This window comes from Marmota monax, unplaced genomic scaffold (assembly GCF_021218885.2).
Source record: "Marmota monax isolate L192 unplaced genomic scaffold, Marmota_monax_Labrador192_F-V1.1 WCK01_AAM20220418_F8-fsc00051, whole genome shotgun sequence".
Classification (NCBI taxonomy): Eukaryota; Metazoa; Chordata; class Mammalia; order Rodentia; family Sciuridae; genus Marmota; species Marmota monax.
Window position 1 is genome coordinate 16,544,852 of NW_026695202.1, and position 21,768 is coordinate 16,566,619.

General features: G+C 49.8%; 1 protein-coding gene across 6 annotated transcripts in view; it reads left to right on the forward strand.

Annotated features, from left to right (window-relative positions):
* The window catches only part of Ppara (peroxisome proliferator activated receptor alpha), a 60,264-nt gene that overhangs the window by 26,882 nt on the left and 11,614 nt on the right, over positions 1 to 21,768 (forward strand). For 5 of the 6 annotated variants that reach the window (XM_046429276.2, XM_046429277.2, XM_046429281.2 and 2 more), the window contains 4 exons: positions 4,798 to 5,041; positions 15,021 to 15,181; positions 16,076 to 16,214; positions 16,939 to 17,141. In XM_046429276.2, the coding sequence (XP_046285232.1) occupies positions 4,834 to 5,041; positions 15,021 to 15,181; positions 16,076 to 16,214; positions 16,939 to 17,141 (711 nt within the window). In that variant the 5' untranslated portion in view covers positions 4,798 to 4,833. Of the gene's footprint in view, positions 1 to 4,682; positions 4,707 to 4,797; positions 5,042 to 15,020; positions 15,182 to 16,075; positions 16,215 to 16,938; positions 17,142 to 21,768 lie in introns of those variants that run through there. The other variant, XM_046429280.2, reaches the window with a different exon arrangement.

Genomic DNA, 21,768 nt, shown 5'->3' on the forward strand with positions numbered 1-21,768 from the left:
GGAAGTGGATGGGAAGGTGCCTTTGCCTCCTGAAGTTCTTGAGGCCTGAGCCCCGGAGCTGCTCTCTCACGCCACCACGGGCTTTTCCACATGCCAACAGAATTTCTAGTTCAGCGCCTTCAGCATCGTCGGGAAAGATCTAGATGCCTGTAGCTCCAGCTAGGTGATGCGCAAGCTGTGTGTAACACGTTAGATTGGATGTGTTCAAACGCCTTGTCCCTGGCTCCCTGTTGGAAGGGTGTTGCCCGGCATTCTCTGCACTGACGGTTGGCATGTTAATCATTGTGCAGATGCTAATGATTAATCTATTTCCAGAACCCTGGGTACTAGGTGAAGGTTCAGGGGGCACTGCAGCTTTTTGTTTGTTTGTCTTTTCTGAAATGTTATTTGGGCACGTGGCCCACAAATTGAGCCAAAGAACTTCTAAATACGAAATGAAAATCTAAAATGCCTACAGACTCTGGCGAGGCAGGGAATCGGGTGGAAAAGGGAAAGACCTGTGTCTGGTGGCCGTCCATCGCTGCTCCTTTGACGAGACTTCCACCTTCTGTCATTAAACTGCTCTCCAAAGGCGCAGGAGACTCCCTCTAGCCAAGGGGTCCCAGAGAGGCTCCTGTAGGGTGGTGTAATGACACAGAGCAGAGCGAGCAGAGGGACTCCTGCAGTGCCCCGAGGGAGGGTGAGTGGCAGGAGGACCAGGGGAAGGACCTACCAACGCAGCTGTTCACCCGAATGTGTCATGGCAAGTGAGTTCTGGGTGGAGAGCTCCAGACCTTCCCAGCTGTTCTTTCCCTGAGGGATCTGATCCTACAGCATGTAGAACTGTTTTCACAGTCGGGCAGCATCAAGCCCCTGCTACTTCATATATAATTTTTAAAACGTTTTTTTAGTTGTAGATGGACACAGTATCCTCACTTATTTTTATGTGGTGCTGAGGATCGAAGCCGGCGCCATCGTGTGCAAGGCAAGCGCTCTACCGCTGAGCCACAACCCCAGCCCCTTAATATGTAATTGTTGAAAATATGTACCAAGTGCTTCTAGGTCCAGGAAAAGTCCATTTTATAAGGTGGAGTGAGGATGGGTTGGACACGGTGGGTGCCCTGAGGGAGCCAAGGGGAAGTGACTTCTCCTTAGTCTTTTTTAAAAAAGTATTGTTGTTTTCAGTGGACACGATAACTTTTATCTGTGTGGGGCTGAGTATCCAACCCAGTGCCTCACAGGTGCCAGGCAGGTGCTGTACCACTGAGCCATAGCCTCAGCTCCCCTTAGTCTTTTATTTATTTGTTTGTTTGTTTGTTTGTTTAGTTGTAGATGGACACAATACCTTTATTTTGTTCATTTATTTATTTTTATGTTGAGGATCAAACTCAGGGCCTCACACATGCAAGGCAAGTGCTCCATCTCTGAGCCACAACCCCAGCCCCACTTAGTCTTTTTTTATTCCACCCAAGTGATGAAATTTCTCTCTTTTTGAGATGGGGTCTCACTAAGTTGCCCAGGCTGGACTTGAACTCATGATCCTTCTGTCTCAGCCTCCTACATAGCTGGGACTACAGGTCATAGTTTCTAAGGGAGTCAGATGAATAATTCGCTCCTCTCCTTTGCTGTGCACTTTATTGAGCATGTACTATGTGCTAGTTCCCATGCAAAGCCCAGGTCCCTGGTAAGCCAGCCTGTCAAACCCTCAGCACAGAGGGCTAACCCAGAGCACTCTGCTCTCCCCCTTGCTCTTCAAGGGTCTGACCACTGGCATGGGACCTGCTCTTCGGGGTTATACTGATTTTTTTCCCCTCTGTGGGCTTTTTTCAGCCCCTGTGACGATTTCAGGGCTGATCCATTCTGCAAATCATGGATCACTTTTCCAACAGGGAATCCCTTTGACTTTGTTCTAAATGTCCCTGTATTTTTGCTGTCTGGGGGTCTCAGGCCGTGGCAGCCATACAGACCCCAGGTGAGCACCCACAGACCCTCACGGGGCTGCTAATGGAGCAACCGTTCACGAGTGCTTGTTCTGTGCTAGGTGGTGTGAATAGCTTCCAGTCGCCTGCCACACAGTTGGGGCCCAGCTGGAAGTACATATGTAAAGAGGAGATGGATGTTTTTCTTGCTTTCACCAGGCCCGTGGGCTTTTCACAGTCCCCTGGAAGGGACAGGCACAAGAGGGGACACCTCCACATACACCTAGGGCTGCACCAGCATAGGCCCCAGGCCTGGGGTCCTCAGAGGAGAAGGGGCTGAGCCGTGGCTTCACCCAAGTGCTCGCCACACCGTCAACAGCTCATTTTAGCCCATTCTTCATGCACCTGAGCCCTGGCCGTGTGCACAGCTCCTGGTGTTAAAGGCTGTCAAGGACCTTAGACCCCCGGCCTCTACCTGCACCTGCGTCTGTTGCTCTTGCGCTTCGGTCGTCTTGTGGTTTGCTCATCCTCTGCTCCACGGTTCCCAAAGGAATGTTCCATGACTGAATCTTATCATCTGTCCCCCAGAGCACTTCTGGAGGCATGGGGCACCGTCACTGGCTGGCCTCGTTTGCTGTTCTCAAGGGACCAGGCCATGGCAGCATTCTGTGGGCACTGATGGAAGTGCAGGGGACTGTCCCCTGGAATAAGCCAGGGTGTGCTGGAGCCGCAGGGCATGCAGGTTGGGGTGTGCCTCGGGACCTCTGCTATCTGAGGGACTCGTTCAGAGGAAAAGCACTCTCATCTGCTCTGGTTGGAGGAAGAAGGGCCACTGTGTTCAGTGACCTGTGCGACTGCCCGGCCCTCCTGCCACAGCTCAGGCCAAGTCCTCCGCCCCTTGTCTGTCCAGCTCATTGACAGCGGCACCAGCGTTTCCCTGAGTAGACCCGCTATGTTTTAAAAGCACTGAGAGGTCAGATCGTAAGATTCAGAACCTCCCGACTCCCCAGAGGCAGACAGAGGAAGCAGCCTGTGTTGCTGGAATGTCCCTGCCAGGACGAGGAATGTTCTGGGGGAGGGACAGCAACTCAGTGAGCATCTGCAGCTGCGGAGGAGAGCCTCTGGTAGGGTGGAATCAGGGGCGCCCCGAGCCATGCCAACAGACTCCGCCAGCTGAAGTTCATGAAGGATGAACTTTATGGCCCATATATTGAGTCAATGACTGTGGCTTTTGAACTTTTTCTGTTCATGGTGAAAAGAGGCCACGTAGTGCTTGTTACCCATTATCTTGCCTACTGCCTGAAGGAGTCTTCCATCAGATCCAAGCACAACCAAATATCCCGGAAGAGTCGAGGTGCAGCTCGGTGTGAGGGAGTGCGTCACATGCTGGGCCCTGGGCCTGACCCCGCACCACCTCCCAAATGATGATAGAAAACAGGTGCAGATCCTCAGCATGGTTTTTGTGGTCAATAAGGAAGCTTTCTAAATCCTGCAAAAACACTAATGATTCCCTGTTATTTTTCCCCTTGTGTTACTATCACCTAGGATGATTTGTCAGAATTCCAAGCACGAGAGGTGAATTTAACAAAAATGTGTGACTTGTCCCGAGGGAGCCACAGCTTCCCAGCATCTTTGCACTTAAAGTCGTTGTTTGTGTGAGCAAACCTGCAGTGCGGAAGTGCGGCTCCCAGGTGCACTCCTGGGCCTGCGCTAGCTCTGCAAAGTGCTCGTCACTCGGTGAGAAGACCCGGGCACACTGTGGTCATAGGTGACACATTGCCTTGCGTTGAGCCACGGCCCATGGCAGTTCACAGCTCCTGGTACCTTTTCTGTGAGGCGAGCGGTGGGCTTCCTGTGACCGTTTGCAGATGGAAAACTGTTCCAGAAGCTAAACGTCTCCCAGTCAGCCAAGGTGGATGGTTGGTGAGCCGGCTGGGCTCAGGGAGGTGGACAGAAAGCAAAGGTGGGAGTGGTGGGGTGATAGTGATGGCCAGTGACCCCCCACAAGGGCAGAGGGTGGGGGCCCAGTGCAGAATCAGCAGGGACAACTTCCACAGCTGGAATGGGTGCCCAGGACTGGGCCTGGGTCTGGAGGCGCCAGGAAGTGGGCTAAGAAGCCGGGGTGAGAGCCGGTGCAGACTGGCACAGGAGGACCACCGTTCTGTCGTGCGTGCACACGCGCAGTTTTCTGGCACTGTCTGGGGCTGCCCACTTAGATTTTGACGCCTCCCCAAGGTATGCGTTCCCCTGCCATCATTTTTCAGGACTCCCTGCATGAGTGACCTTTGTGGGGACGTGGAGAACATTCAGGAGCAAATGTGATGTGCCACTCAGGGACTGAGTGCTCGGCCCTCCCCGTCCCTCTGCCGGAGCCCGTGGCCTCCTTGTTCTCCCTGGAATATGCCAGCACGCCCCAGCACTTGGTGTTCTTTTTGCTGGAACATTCTCTCCCAAGAGGCCTGCACAGCTGGCTCCTTCGCCCCAGTCCCCACCGTGCCCTGGTCAGCCTGGCTTTCCTGCCTCCCCTGTGTCCACCCCTCGTCCACTCTCTCCTGTTGTCCACTAGGAAGCCCACCTCACATTGATTTGCCTCCCATCTGTGTCCCCAAGAAGGGATGCTCCAGGAGCGGGGACTGTGTCTCTGTCCACCTGTGTCCCCAGCCGTGGCTCACTGTGGTGTGTGGGTGGGAAGCGGTGACTGGCTCTGGCTGCACAGGTGGACCCCTCGTACCTTGGTTGTTTGAAGATCCTGTCTCAATGTGCTTCTCAAAGATGCCAACAGAGTTACTGTTCGGATTCTGACTTCAGGTTCGTCCTCAGCGATGAACAATGTTTTCACCTGAAAACAAAACCCAGATCTCTTCTGTTAGTTTCGCTGATGACTTCCTTCCTCCTACAGGTCAGAGCTGAGGGTGACCAGCTCCAGCTAGTCAACATGGTGGACATGGAGAGCCCCATCTGCCCCCTCTCTCCGCTCGAGGCTGATGGCCTGGAAAGCCCGTTATCTGAAGAATTCCTACAAGAGATGGGAAACATTCAAGACATATCTCAGTCCATCGGGGAGGACAGTTCTGGAAGCTTCAGTTTCACAGAATACCAGTATTTAGGAAGCGGTCCTGGGTCAGATGGATCTGTCATCACAGGTAAGTGTGCTGCGTCCTGGAAAGCTTGATCTAGAAATCATTTCTGTAGAGAAAGCTGTTCTCTTTCACGGGAAGTCACGCCTTTTTGAAAAGAAACCTTGGTGTGATAACGCATCACAGCCATGGGGACCAGGAAGATTTGGGGCACGTCTTGCTTGTCATATATGCCTTCTTGTAAATGCTGTGCACAGATCTAGCAAGGCTGGGAATTCAGTGAAGACAGTCGGCGGCACCTTTAAAGTTCCATGTGTATTTCTTTAAAGCAGAGATTCCTATTGTAATAAAGGTGACTCCTTTTTTTAAATATGGAAATCAGTATTAACCATATCTCTACTTTCTATGTCACATTGAGAACCACAACAGGTATCAGGCGACACAGGTCTATGGGAGTAAGAAGGGAGTCTGCTCAGGTAACCTGCAGCATCACTGGGAAGGGAGAAACCATGGGGCCATTAGTCTCGACAGGCAGCGTCTGCGCCACCCCAGGCCAGTGAGGCCACCCGCATCCTCAGTTGGAGGAAAGCTCCATCAGGGGTGGAACTGACCGCACACAGCTGCTGGGGATGAAGGGGAGTGGCTTTGGACTAGTTGGAGCAGCTCGTGGGGGTAAACAGGGTGTGGGCTTCCACCCTGAGTGTGAGATGTCGGGTCCCCAGGGAACACAGAGAGGTCCTCCCTGGCAGCCTTTGGTCTCTGCTCTTTCACCTTCGGGGACCCCTGGTGTTGGCTCCTGGATCCGAGTGTTTCCCCATCTTCTCTCATTTCTCTGGCTCCTGGAGGGTCTTCAGTGGGGCGAGACAGAGAGTACTGGACTTGGGGGGGGGGGGTTGTGGCTCAGTGGTAGAGCGCTCGCCTCGCATGTGTGAGACCCTGGGTTCGATCCTCAGCACCACATAAAAATACATAAGTGAAATAAAGGTATTGTGTCCAGCTACAACTAGAAAATAAATATTTTTTTAAAAAATTAAGAAAAGGAACTTAGAAATAATGATCACTGGAGTGCTGGACACAGGCCCTTGGTTTCTGGACTGGCCTTTAGGGCAGTGGCTGCGTGAGACCCACTCTATCTCCCTCCCCAACAGTTCTTAAAGATGATTTCTTATTCGTGAATTAGATTTTTCATCTTTGTATCTGACCTGATCCTTTGGACAGTATTTCTGCAGTTATGTAAGCTGCTCATGTAGAAGGACTGACTGTATGTAAAATATATTCACTTCATACTTTACTTAAAAGACCAGGTGGGGAGCTGGCTCACTCAGCCGGTATCTTTTTCCTCCTTCTTCTCCCCAGCTTTACTGACATATAATTGACTATGACAAACTGCATACATTTAAAGTATAAAATTTGTTGTGTGCGTGCACACACACACACACACACACACACACCCCTGTGAAATCATCATCGCAATCAAAGTAGTGACATTGTCCGTCACCCCAAAGTTTACTGGCCCTCCTTCGTAGCTCCTCTTCCCCCACTCCCTGCCTCCCTCCTGTGCTGAGCAACCACGGATCCCTCACTCGCGGTTAGTCTGTCTTTTCTGGAATTTTATATAAATGGGATCTTACTTTGCAGTTGGACTTCTCTGGCTTAGCAGAATTCCTTTGAGATCCGTCTGCACTGTGCACGTGTCAGAACTTCGTTCTTTTTTACCTGTTGCATGGATCGACCACAACTTATTAGTCCAAGCACCTGCTGGTGAAGGTTGGGTCATGTCCAGTCTGCGGCCATTGCAGGTGGAGCTGCTGTGAACACACGAGGCTCTGTGTGGACATCTGCTTTCGTTTCTCTTTGGTAAATACCTAGGAACAGAATGGCTGTGACTTGTGTTTGTGTAACTTTTTAAGAAACTGCCAAGACATTTTCTGAAGTGCTCTGCCTTTCCTCCACACCTCATGGACGGTAGATGGACTCAGCCTTTTAAATTTGAGCCACCCTGAGAGCTGTGAAATGGCATCTCATTGTGGTACTTTCAGTGTGCATTTCTCAGATGACAAATGATACTAACATCTTTTCCTGTGCTTCTTTGTTCTCTGTTTTATTTGGTGAAGTTCCTGTTCAAATATTTTCCCCATTTTTTAGTTGGTTGTTTCTTTTCTCACTATTGACTATTGGGAGTTTATTTGCTTTATCAGATATGGGATTTACAAATGTCCCCCAGTTTGTGGTGTGTCTTTTCTTTCTGTTAGCTGGACCTTTCAAAAGGCAGTACTGAGCCAGGCGCAGTGGCACATGCCTGTAATCCTAGGAGGCTGAGGCAGGAGGATTGCGAGTTCAAAGCTTCAGAAAAAGCGAGGTACTAAGCTACTCAGTGAGACCCCATCTCTAAATAAAATACAAAATAGGGCTGGGCATGTGGCTCAGTGGTCAAGTGTCCCTGAGGTTAATCCCCAGTACCTTAAAGAAAAAAAATCAGTGCTGATTTCTGTTGAAGTCCAATTTATTTTCTTTCCGATTTTATTTCCAGTATTTTCTTTCATGGGTCGTGTTTTTTGTGTCACAGCTAAGAAATATGCCTGACCCAAGGTCACATCTTAAGGCTGAGATCCATTGACTTAATTTTTGCATGTGGATCAAACTATCTTTCCTTCCTCCCTCCCTCCCTCCTTCCCTCCTTCCTTCCCTCCTTCCTTCCTTCCTTCCTCCTTCCTTCCCTCCTTCCCTCCCTCCTTCCCTCCTCCTTCCTTCCTTCCTCCCTCCTTCCTTCCCTCCTTCCCTCCCTCCTTCCCTCCTCCTTCCTTCCTTCCTTCCTCCTTCCTTCCCTCCTTCCTACTTCCTTCCCTCCTTCCTACTTCCTCCTTCCTTCCCTCCTTCCTTCCTTCCTTCCCTCCTTCCCTCCTTCCTTCCTCTTTCCTTCCTTCCTTCCTTCCCTCCTTCCCTCTTTCCTTCCTTCCTCCTTCCTTCCTTCCCTTCTTCCCTCCTTCCTTCCTTCCCTTCTTCCCTCCTTCCTTCCTTCCTTCCCTCCTTCCTTCCCTCCTTCCTTCCTTCCTTCCTTCCCTTCTTCCCTCCTTCCTTCCTTCCTTCCCTCCTTCCTTCCCTCCTTCCTTCCTTCCTTCCTTCCCTTCTTCCCTCCTTCCTTCCTTCCCTTCTTCCCTCCTTCCTTCCTTCCCTCCTTCCTTCCTTCCCTCCTTCCTTCCTCCTTCCTTCCCTCCTTCCCTCCCTCCTTCCTTCCTTCCTTCCTTCCTTCCTTCCTTCCTTCCCTTCTTCCCTCCTTCCTTCCTTCCCTCCTTCCTTCCTTCCCTCCTTCCTTCCTTCCCTCCTTCCTTCCTTCCTCCTTCCTTCCCTCCTTCCCTCCCTCCTTCCTTCCTTCCTTCCTTCCTTCCCTTCTTCCCTCCTTCCTTCCTTCCCTCCTTCCTTCCTTCCCTCCTTCCTTCCTTCCTCCTTCCTTCCCTCCCTCCTTCCTTCCTTCCTTCCTTCCCTCCTTCCTTCCTCCTTCCTTCCCTCCTTCCCTCCCTCCTTCCTTCCTTCCTTCCTTCCTCCTTCCTTCCCTCCTTCCTTCCTTCCTTCCTTCCTTCCTTCCCTCCTTCCTTCCTTCCTTCCTTCCCTTCTTCCCTCCTTCCTTCCTTCCCTCCTTCCTTCCTTCCTTCCCTCCTTCCTTCCTTCCTCCTTCCTTCCCTCCTTCCCTCCCTCCTTCCTTCCTTCCTTCCTTCCCTCCTTCCTTCCTTCCCTCCTTCCTTCCTTCCTCCTTCCTTCCCTCCTTCCTTCCTTCCCTCCTTCCTTCCTTCCCTCCTTCCTCCCTCCCTCCCTCCCTCCTTCCTTCCTTCCTTCCCTCCTTCCTTCCTCCCTCCTTCCTTCCCTCCTTCCTCCTTCCTTCCTCCCTCCCTCCCTCCCTCCCTCCTTCCTTCCTTCCCTCCTTCCTCCCTTCCCTCCTTCCTCCTTCCTTCCTTCCCTCCCTCCTTCCTTCCTCCCTCCCTCCCTCCCTCCCTCCTTCCTTCCCTCCTTCCTTCCTTCCCTCCTTCCTTCCTTCCCTCCCTCCTTCCTTCCTTCCTTCCTCCCTCCTTCCTTCCTCCCTCCCTCCCTCCCTCCTTCCTTCCCTCCTTCCTTCCTTCCCTCCTTCCTTCCTTCCCTCCCTCCTTCCTTCCTCCCTCCCTCCTTCCCTCCCTCCTTCCTTCCCTCCCTCCCTCCTTCCTTTCTTCCTTCTTTGCTTGCTTTCTCATTTGCAGTTGTTCGGTGCCGTTTATTAGAAAGTCTACTGTCCCCATTAAATTTCCTTGTACTTTTGTGAAGAGCAGTTTATTATATATTGTTGATCAGATATTTCTGAGCTCTTTATGCAACTCCCTGGTTTGTTTGTTTCTTTGGACACTGATCCTACAATGTCCTCATGTGACTGTAGCTTTATAAGAAACCCTGAAGTCGCCAGAAATAAGTTTATTCTTCTTATCCAAATATTTTTTGTTCAGCCCATATTCTTTTCATTTCCATGTACCTTTTTATTTATTTTTTAGTCGTAGATGGACAGCATGCCTGTACTGTTTATATCTACATGGTGTTAAGGGCCAACCCCTGCCTCACACGTGCTAGGTGAGCGCCTTGACACTGAGCTAGAGCCCAGCCCTCCAGGCACGTTTTAGAATCAGTTGTCATTTCTGACCCAAAAAGCCTATTAAGGTCCTGAATCTGTAGTCTGTGGGGGAGAACTGACATCTTCCTTGGGCCTTCAGATCCACACACATGATTATTCCTTACTTATGTAGGTCTTCTTCAGTTTCTCTCAGCACATTTTTTAGTTTCTAGTATACACTTTTCACTTGTTTGGTCAGATTTATCTCTATTTCATATTGTTGGTGCCATTGTAAACAGCATTTATTTTTACATTTTAATTTTTTAAAAATACTAGTTGTAGATGGACACAATATCTTTATTTTTATTTACTTATTTTTTTATGTGGTGCTGAGGATCAAACCCAGGGCCTCACATGTACGGGGCAAGCACTCTATCACTGAGCTACATTTTAATTTGTATTAGTTTGTTTCCATACATATACATAGAAATGCAGCTGTTATTTAGACATTGACCTAGTATCCTGTACCCTTGCTAAGTCACTAGTTAGTTCTAGTAGCTTTTTTATAGATTCTTCAGGATTTTTACATAGATAGTTACACTCTCTGCCTCCTCCTCCAGCTGGATGTCTTCTGCTCATTTTTCTTACATTATCACACGGGTTAGAATTCTAGCACACAAAGTTAAGTAGAAGTGGTAAACATCCTCTCCTTGTTCCCTATTTAGGGGGAACGCATCAGTCTTCACCACTGGATGTGATGTTAGCTAGTTTTTCTCAAACACCCTTTCTCAGGGTGAGGACATTCCCTTCCATACCTAGTATGCTATGAGCGTTTATCAGGAATCGATGTTGGATTTGGGAAAGACTTTTTGTGCATTTGGTAAGGTGACCAAAAGGTGTTTCTTTTTTAGTTGTCAATATGGTGAGTTATCTTTTTGAAATATCAAGCCAACCTTGCATTCCCATGTTTCTGCAGGATATTGGTCCTAGTTTTCTTTTCTTGCAATATGTTTTTCTGGTCTTGATGAATCCTTGCTTAGTGGAATGAGGAATCCTCTTGGGTTCTATGGAAGGGCATCTGCAGAACTGTTTGTTGTCCCTTACATGCATGGAGATGTCACAGACAAATCCACCTGGTCTGGAGTTCTCTGTGGGATGGCTTGTCTACCTACCTAGTCAGTGTCTTCAGCGTTTAGAGGGCCGTTCAGTTGCTCTCCCCCTTCTTGAATGAGGGTTGGCAATTTGTGTTTTTCCAGGAGTGTGTCCACTTCATCCAGATTGTTGAACTTATTGGCATGAAGTTTTTCATGCTGTTCCCTTATGATCTTTGGTGTGTATAGAATCTATGAGATATTGCCTCTCTGATTTATATATATATATATATAGATAGATAGATAGATAATTTAATATTTTGGTATAATATCTGATATTCAAAATTGTGTCTTCTCCCTCTCCTCATTCATCTAGCTAGATGCTTGTGAATTCATTGCTCTCTCAAAACCCTGGCTGTAGGTTTCATCATTTTTTGCTGTTTTGCATTTCTGTCCTTGGATTCCCACTGTAGTCTCTGTTGTTTCCTTCCTTCTCCTGATGTTGGGTCTTCCTCTCTCCTTTCCAGCCCCTGAAGTTGTGGTTGACTTGAGACTCTGTAGGTTAATTAGTGATTATTTTTGAATTTCTAAATATTCGAGGATTTTCCAGATCCATTTCTGTTATTGATGTCTAATTTAGTTCCATAGTGGCCAGAGGACATACTTCGGATGCCTTAAATCCTTTTGAATTTATTAAGAGCCGTCTTATGTCCAGAGTGTGGCTGGCTTAGTAAACGTCCCATGTGCCCTGGAGAAGGGCGTGTGCTCTGCAGTTGCTGGGGGGGTGTCCCATGGACACCAGGCAGATGGACTTGGCCAGTAGTATTATCTTCCGTGTCCCCCTGCTTATGTGATCAGTAATTGAGCGAGGTCGCCGGCCCCTCCCACTCCGGTTGGGACAGTGTTTCTCCTGTCAGTCCTACGGGCTTTGCTTCACAGCTTTAGGGGCTCTGTTCTTAGATGTGTAACCCTTTAGCATTATTGTGTCTTCATGATATCTCTGATCTGCTTTATCCCTGGTAAATCTCTTTCTTCTGATCACGACTTTGATAGTAATGTAGCCACTGCAACTTTCTCCTGACCATTGTTAACATGGCCTATGTTTTAACTTGGTGTATGTTTTCCCATTGTTTTTCTTTTAACTTATGTGGTGGGTTGGATTCAAAACTATTATTTTGGGGCTTGGGGAGACAGCTCAGTTGGTAGAGTGCTTGCCTTGCATGCACAAGAGCCTGGGTTTGATCCCTAGCACCAAAAAACAAAATAAATCTGTTATTCTGGTGGTTGCCCCAGGGCTTGTGGCACACATCTTTATCTTCTCAGTTTGCCTTCAGGTGACACCACCCTGCTTGACATTGCTGTGGGAACCTTGCAGACACAGGCTTCCACGCCTCCTTTCGTGCATTTGTGGCATTGTTTTATCTCCACTGCGTTAAGAACGTAGCGGCGTGTTGCTGTTGCTTACCTTGAATGGCCAGTTATCTTTCTAGGACACTTAAACAGAAGGAGAGTCACTTAATGTACCACAGAAGCACCTTTCCTGGTGCTCTTGATGCCCTTGTGTGCCACATTCCCACCTGGCCTGGCTCCCTTCTGGGGGGTTTCCTGTGGTGCTCCTTGTCATGGGGTCTGCTGGTCGGGAGGCCCAGCTCCTGAGTCTGAAAGTCTTCATACGACCTTGTTGTTGGAAGTCAGTGCTGCTGTGTCTTCAGGTTTTCTGGTCTTTTCTTCTGGGTGTCAGAGCTTCTCGTGTGCCCTCCACACAGACGTCGTGGTTCTGTCCTCCTCCTTCTCTCGGCCCCGCAGCCGGGCTTTGATCCAGCTTTTTTGGAACATTCGGAATATGCTCAGTTCTTGGCTAGGAATTCTAGCCTATGTAGTTCTTCTTCCAGTTCATTGATTTTTCTCATCCTGGGCCACATTTTTCTGACTTGTATGTCTTGTCATGTTTTTGGTTGGATTCCACATGTGGTGAACTTTGTTGGGTGGTGGGTACTTTTATATTCCTAAGCTGCTTTCTGGGGTGCAGTTGAGTTACTTGGAAACATTCGATCCTTTCAGGCCGAGCTGTTGAGCGTTGTTGGAGAGGACCATGGCAGTCCTTGTTTGGGAGCTGATCTCCCCTCACTGCTGAGGCAAGACCCTCTGAGTGGAGGCTGCACCTGAAGATGCTCCACAAATTCTGGGACTGTCTACTGTGGGAGGGGGACTGTACCCAACCCCTCTGTGCCCCACGTACTTTTGGCTCTGGGCATGTCAGGTTGTGATGAAGTGTCTTTTTTTTCTAAAGGTGACCTTTTTTTCTAAGGTCATAACTGAGATAAGGGTGTCAGAAGGACCCTGACCTTTCTCAGCTGAAAGAGCAAAGACATGTGTATATGTATACATGAGCACACGCATATACACACGAATCTGCACATCTTTCCACATGCACCCATCTCTGTGTAAATAATGCACATGTGCGCACACATATCTGTCAGTCTTCCCCACCACCCATCAGTATCTATGTTAAACTAAACATGAGTTCACACTGCGGCCCGTGACGTTAATCCACACCACATGGATCATCTGAACCCCTCCTCTTGCCTACCTGTAACCTCACCCTCCTGCAGAGAGAAACCTGGCTCCCGTCATCCACCCACTTACTTAATAGCTCATTTCCAGCTTGCCTGCACAGTGGCCTTGGATGGTTGACCCGTGCTCCTAGGAAGACCACTCTGTCAACTGGGTTGGGCAGACCCGGTGCCTTCAGTCTGACGGGCTATGGTTTCCTGTTCCCCCGCCTCCTTTAGTGAGGGGTTTCTTACACACACAGTTCAGTGGGATGGCTTCCTCCCATTCTGCACTCCACCCTGGGATCCAGACTCCTCCTGCCTTAACGTTTGCTCTCAAGTGTCAAACTCTGTGGGATTTGGCAAGCACAGTGCCATGTATTGCCCCCTACATTCTCCACTCAAGAGCACCTGCTCTCCACCTGTTCGGCCCTGCCTCCCCAGCCCCAAGCCAGCAGCTGACCTTTTGACCATCACCAGAGTGCAGCCTCTTTGAGAACACCGTGTGCCTGGACTCACGAGGGCTCTTCAGATTGCCCCTTTCACTTGACAGGGAGCATCCATGTCTCCCACAACTTCAGAGCTCATGTCTTTTTACACTGAATAATGTTCCGTTGTATGGATGTACCACAATCTATCTCTTCACCTATTGAGGGACATCTTGGTTGCTTCCTATTTTGGAAATTAAGAATAAAACTAGCCAGGCATGGTAGCACATGCCTAAATCCTATGTACTTGGGGGGCTGAGGCAGGAAGATCTCAAGTTCCAGGCCAGCCTGGGCAACTCAGGGAGACCCTGTCTCAAAGTAAAAGGGACTGGGAATATAGTGGCAGAGCGTTTGCCTAGCACATGTAAGGCCCTGGGTCCAATCTCCAATAGTGAAAAAATGAAATAAAATAAAAAAGCTGCTATAAACATTCATGTGTGGTTCTCTGTATGGATACAGTTTCCAAATCAGTTGGGCAAGTACCTAGAACTGCAGTTCCCATTATAAGACTGTTTGGCTTTGCCAAAAACTGCCCCACAGTCCTCCAGGGTCCTCCAGGCCGCATCCCACCAGCAGCCAGAAGCACCCGCTGCTCCAGGTCCTCACCAGGGTCAGCCATTGTTAGGTGTTTAGAAGTTCTCAACAGCCTAATGGGCGCGTAGTGATGTGCCACCGCTGCTTGGGCTCACAGTTCCCTGGGGACAGGTGCTGTGAAGCCTCCCTTCGTGGACTCTCTAGCCGTCTGTCTTGCTTCTTTGGAGAAGTGTCTCTTCAGATCTTTCTCCCATTTTAATCGAGTTGCTTGTTTCTTATTTCTGAGTTCACGGCTCCTCTGTGGATTTTGGATATAAGTCTCAGATGGGATTTGCGAACACTTTCTCCCAGTCTGTGGTTTGCTTTTCATTTTCTTAACAGAAGTTCTTAACTTCCCCAAGTCCCAGCTTAGTTCACTTCTCTCCCCTGGATTATGCTCGCAGGGTTGCCCGTGGAGGTTTTAGTCCTGTGTTCTGCCCCCGTTTCCTGTGTTGACTGTTGCAGAAGAACTGCTGGAAGGAAGGAGTTCTGCAGAGGCACGTGGAGCCCACAGGCGGAGGCCCGTCAAAGGCCACCGTGACACTGTGCAGCCCAGGACACAGTTCAGCAGGTGCCAACTAGAGCACAGCAGCTCCCGAGCCCAGCACTATGGTCCTCAGGGAGCAGAGAGAGGATGGCCCAGGGACAGGGCCAGCGCAGGATGGGCAGCTGCCCAGCTTACACCACACACGATGTGCCTCCGCGGCAGAATGGCCTGGCTTCCACAGGGCGTGACACCGGGAATGTTCATACACGTTCCTCTTCTTTCTGTAGACACCCTCTCTCCAGCTTCGAGTCCCTCTTCAGTTAGTTACCCTGTGCTTCCTGGCAGCGTGGATGAGCCTCCCAGTGGCACACTGAACATCGAGTGTAGGATCTGTGGGGACAAGGCCTCGGGCTACCACTATGGGGTCCACGCATGTGAAGGCTGCAAGGTACAGTGGCACGGGTGAGGGTGGGGGGGCCTACTGCTGTCTCCGACACAGATGTCTGTTGCTGAGAGACCTGAAGAAGGCGCAGAGGGGTACTGATCCCCGGGACGGGCTGACTCCTCCCATCGCAGAGTCCGGCAGGTTGCTCTACTTCAGCTTGTACATAACTGAGATAAGGGTGTCCTTGGACAGAAAACCAGCTTTAATGTGGAGCGTGTCTACCCACTTATCTGTTGACCCTCTGATTGGGCCAGGTAAGGCTCTTGCTCCCATGTAGCAGGTGAGGATCTGGCGACGCCAGGAGTCCAGACTTCTGCTCAGGCCCCACAGTGCCTGGTCCAGGAGGGCAGCACCTGGGCTCAGCTCCTCTGCCACCATTTCTGAGCCTCTGGCACTTCATCCCTGTATTCAGGGGACCTCTCCATTGGAGCCACCCACACCCCATGCATATCTTAGCCAGACAGACATGATCAGGACCAGGAGTACACAAGGCAGGCTCTGTGGTCCAGCAGCTGCTCCTAGACCAGTCCTTACAGAAGGACCCTGACCTGTCACATCCTGCAGGTCTGCTGAAGTATCACGCCCTTTTGTGATGGCTCTGCACACACATTCTCAGGTTTGGTACTCTGTACATATGGCGTTTGAGAGATCTAGGCATGTTCACAATGGGACATTTTGAAATTACTTTGAATCTGCCTCATTTATTGTTGTTCATTTTAAGTGCAATGAAAAGCTAAAGTTTTCTATCTGTCCCAGTTATGTGAGACTTTTAAGAAGATTGTCTCTCTAAACACAGGTCATTTAAAAAGAGACAACAAATGAACAGAACAGGTGAGTGAAGATCTCAAGGTGTCCCAGCCATGCCTGTTCTTAATGAGCCACACATTCTTCTTGCAGGGTTTCTTTCGGAGAACCATCCGGCTAAAGCTGGTATATGACAAATGTGACCGCAACTGCAAGATCCAGAAAAAGAATCGGAATAAGTGCCAGTACTGTCGCTTCCACAAGTGCCTGTCCGTTGGGATGTCACACAACGGTAGGTAAGGCTGCCCGCACAGCGCTGTCCGTGCCGCAGTCCACTTCCCAGTCCTCAGAATGGACCAGGTTTTGCATGAGATGCTGGGAACATGCCAGGCCTGAGTCTTCCTGTATCCAGAGAAGCCTGAGGACACAGATGTGGGGAGGACACAGCAGTGGCTGGGCAGAGCACCTGTGCGGAGTTGTCTTGGAAGCCTCACATGGTGGGCAGTGCTCTCACCAGGGTGGCAGGAGGGCCACTCCCTGTGAGGTGCGGGCCAGCTTTGGCATGTGCCATGCTCGGGGTTCGTCACACTCTGCTTCAGCCAGATGCGATCTTAGAATGGCTGGCTTCCGCGCGCAGGTTGTGTAAAGGAGGGGCTCCCGCAGGCTCGTCTCTGCTCACTCGTTTCAACCCCCACCATGAAGGCCACTCCACCCAAGGACAGTCAGCTGTCCTGCTGATGACGCGAGGGATGGCGTTAGCTTTTATTTTAAAAACCTAGCTTTTAAAAACCTAGCTTCTTTTAAAAACCTAGCTTTCTGGAGGCTGGGCTGTTTTCTCTCTCCTTGGTAGAAGGTCGCGTGGCAGTAGGAGTGGGCTGGACCCCCGTAAGGCCCCTTCGCGCAGTGTGACACCAGGAGCTGCTGGCCGGCCCTCCTCAACCTGCTGACATTTGCCTGATCTTCTCCCCACGTTGCTTATTTATGTTTGTTTCCCGTTGTCCCCACCCCCACCTCAGCAATTCGTTTTGGACGAATGCCAAGATCTGAGAAAGCAAAATTGAAAGCAGAAATTCTTACCTGTGAACATGATGTAGAAGATTCTGAAACTGCAGATCTCAAGTCTCTTGCCAAGAGAATTTACGAGGCCTACTTGAAGAACTTTCAAATGAACAAGGTCAAAGCCCGAGTCATCCTCGCGGGAAAGACGGGCCACAATCCAGTAGGTGGCTTTGCTGCCCTTTGGTAGGGTCTCAAGTATTCCCCTGGCAACGCCTCAATCAGTGCTGTAGAGAGGGACCCAGGAAACCTCAGTGTGGAAAAGATGGTGTTCATCCCAAAGGCAAATGAAAGGCAGTGGGAATGCAGACGGTTCATTCCCAGACTAACATGTAGCTTTAGAGCAATGCTTCTTGCTTGAGTGCACCTTGGAACGCCTAGCAAGCAAGTGCTCATCAAGGCTGTGTAGCTGACACTGAGAGAGGTCTGGTTCATGTGCTGCCAGGGACCCCAGGGGAGTGAACCAGGAGCTCTGAATCACTGGGCCACTTTCCCAGGCCTTTTCATTTTTTATTTTGAGACAGGATCTCACGAATTTGCTGAGGGTCTTGCTAAGTTGCCCAGGCTGGCCTCAGACTTGCAATCCTCCTTCCTCAGCCTCCTAAGTTGCAGGGATTGTAGGTATGCACCACCATGCCTAGCCAGCATCGTTTCTTAGGTGCATTAAAAAAAATCTTTATTTGAGGCCAGAAAATTAATGTGTTCACTTTTTATTCAAAATATGCCCTCATATCCTTTCCCCTAAAACTGGCCCACTGGCTTCCACCTTCCCTCCAGTCCCCAACACCTCCTGCCTTCCCTCCCTGCAGTGAGGAAGCCCTAGAAAGGCTCCTTTGTTTCTAGAAACTCGGCTGACTTTGTGGATAGTTCTGGACCTTTTTAGGGACAGCTAAGATGTACCCTCTCCCCACCCCCTGCAGGCTTATGCACCTGTCTCCATGTCAGGAGTGGTGTCCCATCAGCTTTCACAGGGCTTGGTCCTAGGGTGGTCACACGTCATTCTGCCTTCCCCTTTGAGCATGGTATGACAGGTTTAATCTGTGTTAATGAATACCGAAACATTCCTTATTGGGAATTATAAGCTAGAATTTTTAGTCACAGTAAAATAAAGGATTTCATGAGCTGCTTAATTTCATGACCAAACCAAACCTCTCTTTTACTGAGCCTTTGAATTCTTCCATGCATTCTCCAGTCAAATAGGATGAGAGATTTTAAAAGTCTCCAGCAAGCACCACACCAGGTGGCCCCTTTCTGGATTGTAGGGTGAAGTGGAGGGAGTAGCCTTTAACTTTACATTTCTGTCCCGGAGATGGCTAAGAGAACCCCAAATTAGGAGAACCAAAACTTCCGTTTGAGATCTTACATTTCTCCCTTGAATTTAAAGAATTTGAAGCACACTTAAAAGTCACTTTTACACTTAATAAAATACTGATCTTTGATGCTGATTTGGTCCCCACAGTTTCCTCTGCTTCTCTCCACCGAGATCCACAAGCTCCATGAGGAATTCCCCCAGCCTTGGCCAGAGCTGGGGCAGTCAGACTCTTGAGGACACTGACACAGGAGAAATGCACTAGGTTACCATCTAGGTTGGGGTTCACTTGGCAAAGAGCCAGATGCCTGCTCTTGCCCACACATCTCTGTGCCAGGCACCCTGCAATTTCCAGCTGCAGGTCACTCGTTGCATTTGACCACACTGTCAGCTCCAGGCCAGGTCATGTCCCACCATGGGTCCTGCCCATCTGCTGGCAGGCTTACAGAGCACCTGGCCTTCACCACAGGCCTCCTCTCTGCTCCTCCATCTGCACCCAGCCTGGGAGAGGCCTGACTGGCAGGGTGCCCTCCACCAGGACACACTGCCCGAGAACTCTTCACAGAGTTCTGGTTTTGTCTCTGCCAGGGGCCGGGGAAGGCCCCAGTCTCTAGCTTGCTGATTTAGAAAGCAGTCCCATCTGTTGGTGAGAACTCTGCTAGGGAGACCAGGCATTCACTCTGTCCCTGCCCAGTAGCCCAATACTCAGTGACTGCTTCATCAGGTTCGGCCGCCTCCAGCCTCCAGCAGAGCTGTAGAGAGGCCGCCAGCCTCAGGCCTGAAGCCTGCAGCTGACTTCATTTCTGCTTCTGCTTCAGGAGGAGCATGAATTGCACAACCAGGACAAATCTGACCAGTGTGCTGGGGAAAGGTGGCCCTTCGGCCCTCAGTGCAGTCCTCCTCCTGCTCCTTGCAGATCTGCTGGGCGGGTGCGAGTAGCCACCAGCCCCCTCCTAAGCTCTGACCAGCACTTGGCCCTAAACCATTCCCTACCTTAATGGGGACAAGTAGGTGCTGGACAGGTGGCATGTCAAAGGCTCCTGTGGTTTTCTAGAAATAGGGGACTGAGCACGGCCTGTGGAAGACCGTTCCTTTGCTCTATGCAGACCAGTCACCTGCAGCAAAGTCCCTGGACACTGCTGGGAGGGGAGGCAGCTGCAGGGAGGCCACACTGCTTTGATGAAAGGTGGGTTTCAGCTGAGGAGACACGTGAGAACTTCTGCTTCTGTCTGGACCTGGGACTGGTCTCGGCCCCTGAGGTTTCAGGTCCTTGTACCAGAAAATGGTCAGGGCCCTTAGTGATGGGGCCAGAGTGGAGGGAAACTTGCTGCCCCTTGACTTGAGGGTGACCCAGTGGAAGCAGGGTGGAGGGGCAAGAGGGAACAGGGGTCTCCTCTGGGCATGGCTTCCACAGAGGTGTTTCAACAGCTTCTTAGAGCGATCCTAGGTGGGTCGGGAGCTCTCAAGGGCCAGCAGCTGTCCTGGGATGTTTGCTTCCCTCCACGGGCATGCTCGCACACGCTTGTGCACCTGCTCCACACTCAGGCACACTCAGGCATGCACACACTTGCTCAGGCAGCTGCTCTTAGTTTGGAGAGCTGGCTGTACCTTCTGAAAAGTGGTGAAACCAACCAAACAAACCCTTGGCACTAAATATTTAGACTGTAGAAATTCAAAGTGTAAGGTCATGATCACATAGTGTCCAGTGCAGGGGCCTGAACGCAGGCCCTCACACGGCTGGATGCCCAGTACTGTTGCATGTCAGCCCCACGAACCAGAGCCTCATTCAGTCCCATGAATACAGTAATGACGGGGGCATCGCACTCATGTCAGGTTCTGAAAGTCATTCTGAAAGACGTGTCCTCAACATTTCAGAGTCTGTGGAGTAAAGGTGTCCCCAAGTAGCGTGTCGGGGCAGAACTGCTTCTCCTGATGGATGTCACCGCTTACCATATTGTGGGCTTGCTGCTGTATTAAGGTCAAATATTATACCTGCCCCTTACGGCATTTTCATATTGAAGAACACGGAGTTTAATACTGTGTATAGGAATTTATAGGCAAGCATAACCAGAGCCTGCTAGTTTTACCCAAAGCAGTTCTACCAAGGATTCACATTTAATTTTTTCCAGACAGACCAGTGGCCTGACTTTTCAATGTCGAAGTACATTTTAGAGACTGATTCTCGTGAGTGATGTCTTTGGGCACCGTAGAACCCAGCAATGTGTGAGCAGGGACAGTGCTGGGTCAAGTAGGGGCACTCTCTGGTCTTACCTCAGAGTGGTTTTGGGGAAATTGGCACTTTTTGTCTCCCACTGTCCAAAATCTGCAGCATGCTTTATTGAAATGGCAGGCTGTGATGTCAGATCTATCATTATAAAAAGCACATTACAGCCAGGAGTGGTGGCACACATCTGTAATCCCAGCTGCTCAGGAGGCTGAGGCAGGAGAATAGCAAGTTCAAAGCCATCTCAGCAACTCCGAGAGGCCTTAAGGACTTAGACCCTATCTCACAAAAAGAAAAGAAAAAGGTACTTAGGGAGCTGGGGATATGACTCAGTGGTTAAGCACCCCTGGGTTCAATCCCTAGTACAAAAAAAAAAAAAAAACTCATTTCAGAATTAAGCACAAGATGCATGGGTTTTAAAGATCACCTTACAAGGGGCTGAATATAGCTCAGTTGGTAGAGAGCTTGCCTTGCATGCACAAAGCCCCGGGTTCAATCCCTAGCACCACAAAAAAAAAAAAAAAAAAAAGATCGCCTTACAAAATGTTCATCAATACAGTGTGGCAAACTTTCGAGGGAGTTTCAACAGAGTTTCTCTTACCAAGCTTTAGGTTCTCGATGTTAGCAACCATTTTTCCAATCAAATGGTTTCCAATTTTGCCTGTTAGATGAGGCCTGCTTTCTAGAATCCAAGTGATGGTTTTATAAAGACGAATCGAGACAGCATTAGCTCACATCTCCATTCTCTGCCTGTTCCTGAGCATCTCTTCCACACAGTGCTGTCCTGTGCCAGCCTCACCCGCCAGCTTCACTCTCCAGGGCTGACTGAGGCCGACTTGGAAGTAGTTTTACTTATATATATGATTCTTTCATTTTATAGGTTTATTTTATTAATTTATTTTTATGTAGTACTAGGAATTGAACCCCAGCGCGTCTTGGAAGTCTTAATCCCTTCTCAAAGAGGGCCCACGTTTTCATTTTGCTACTTTAAATCACAAAAATTATGTAGCTGGGCTGACTCTGGTCCTGTGAGATGCTCTATCCCCACCCCCAAAAAAGTCTCCCCCCTCCTCCCCCATCCCCTCCCCCCTCCTCCCTCTCCCCCCTTCCCCCTCCTCCCCCTGCTCCTCCCCCTCCTCCACTTGTACTCTAGCCTCCACTCACCTAGCCTCATTCTGGAAGAGTTGCAGTACACATTTGCCATGGTGAAGATTCTGGGAGGTCCCAAGATTTAACTCAGAACTGCTCTAATTTTTT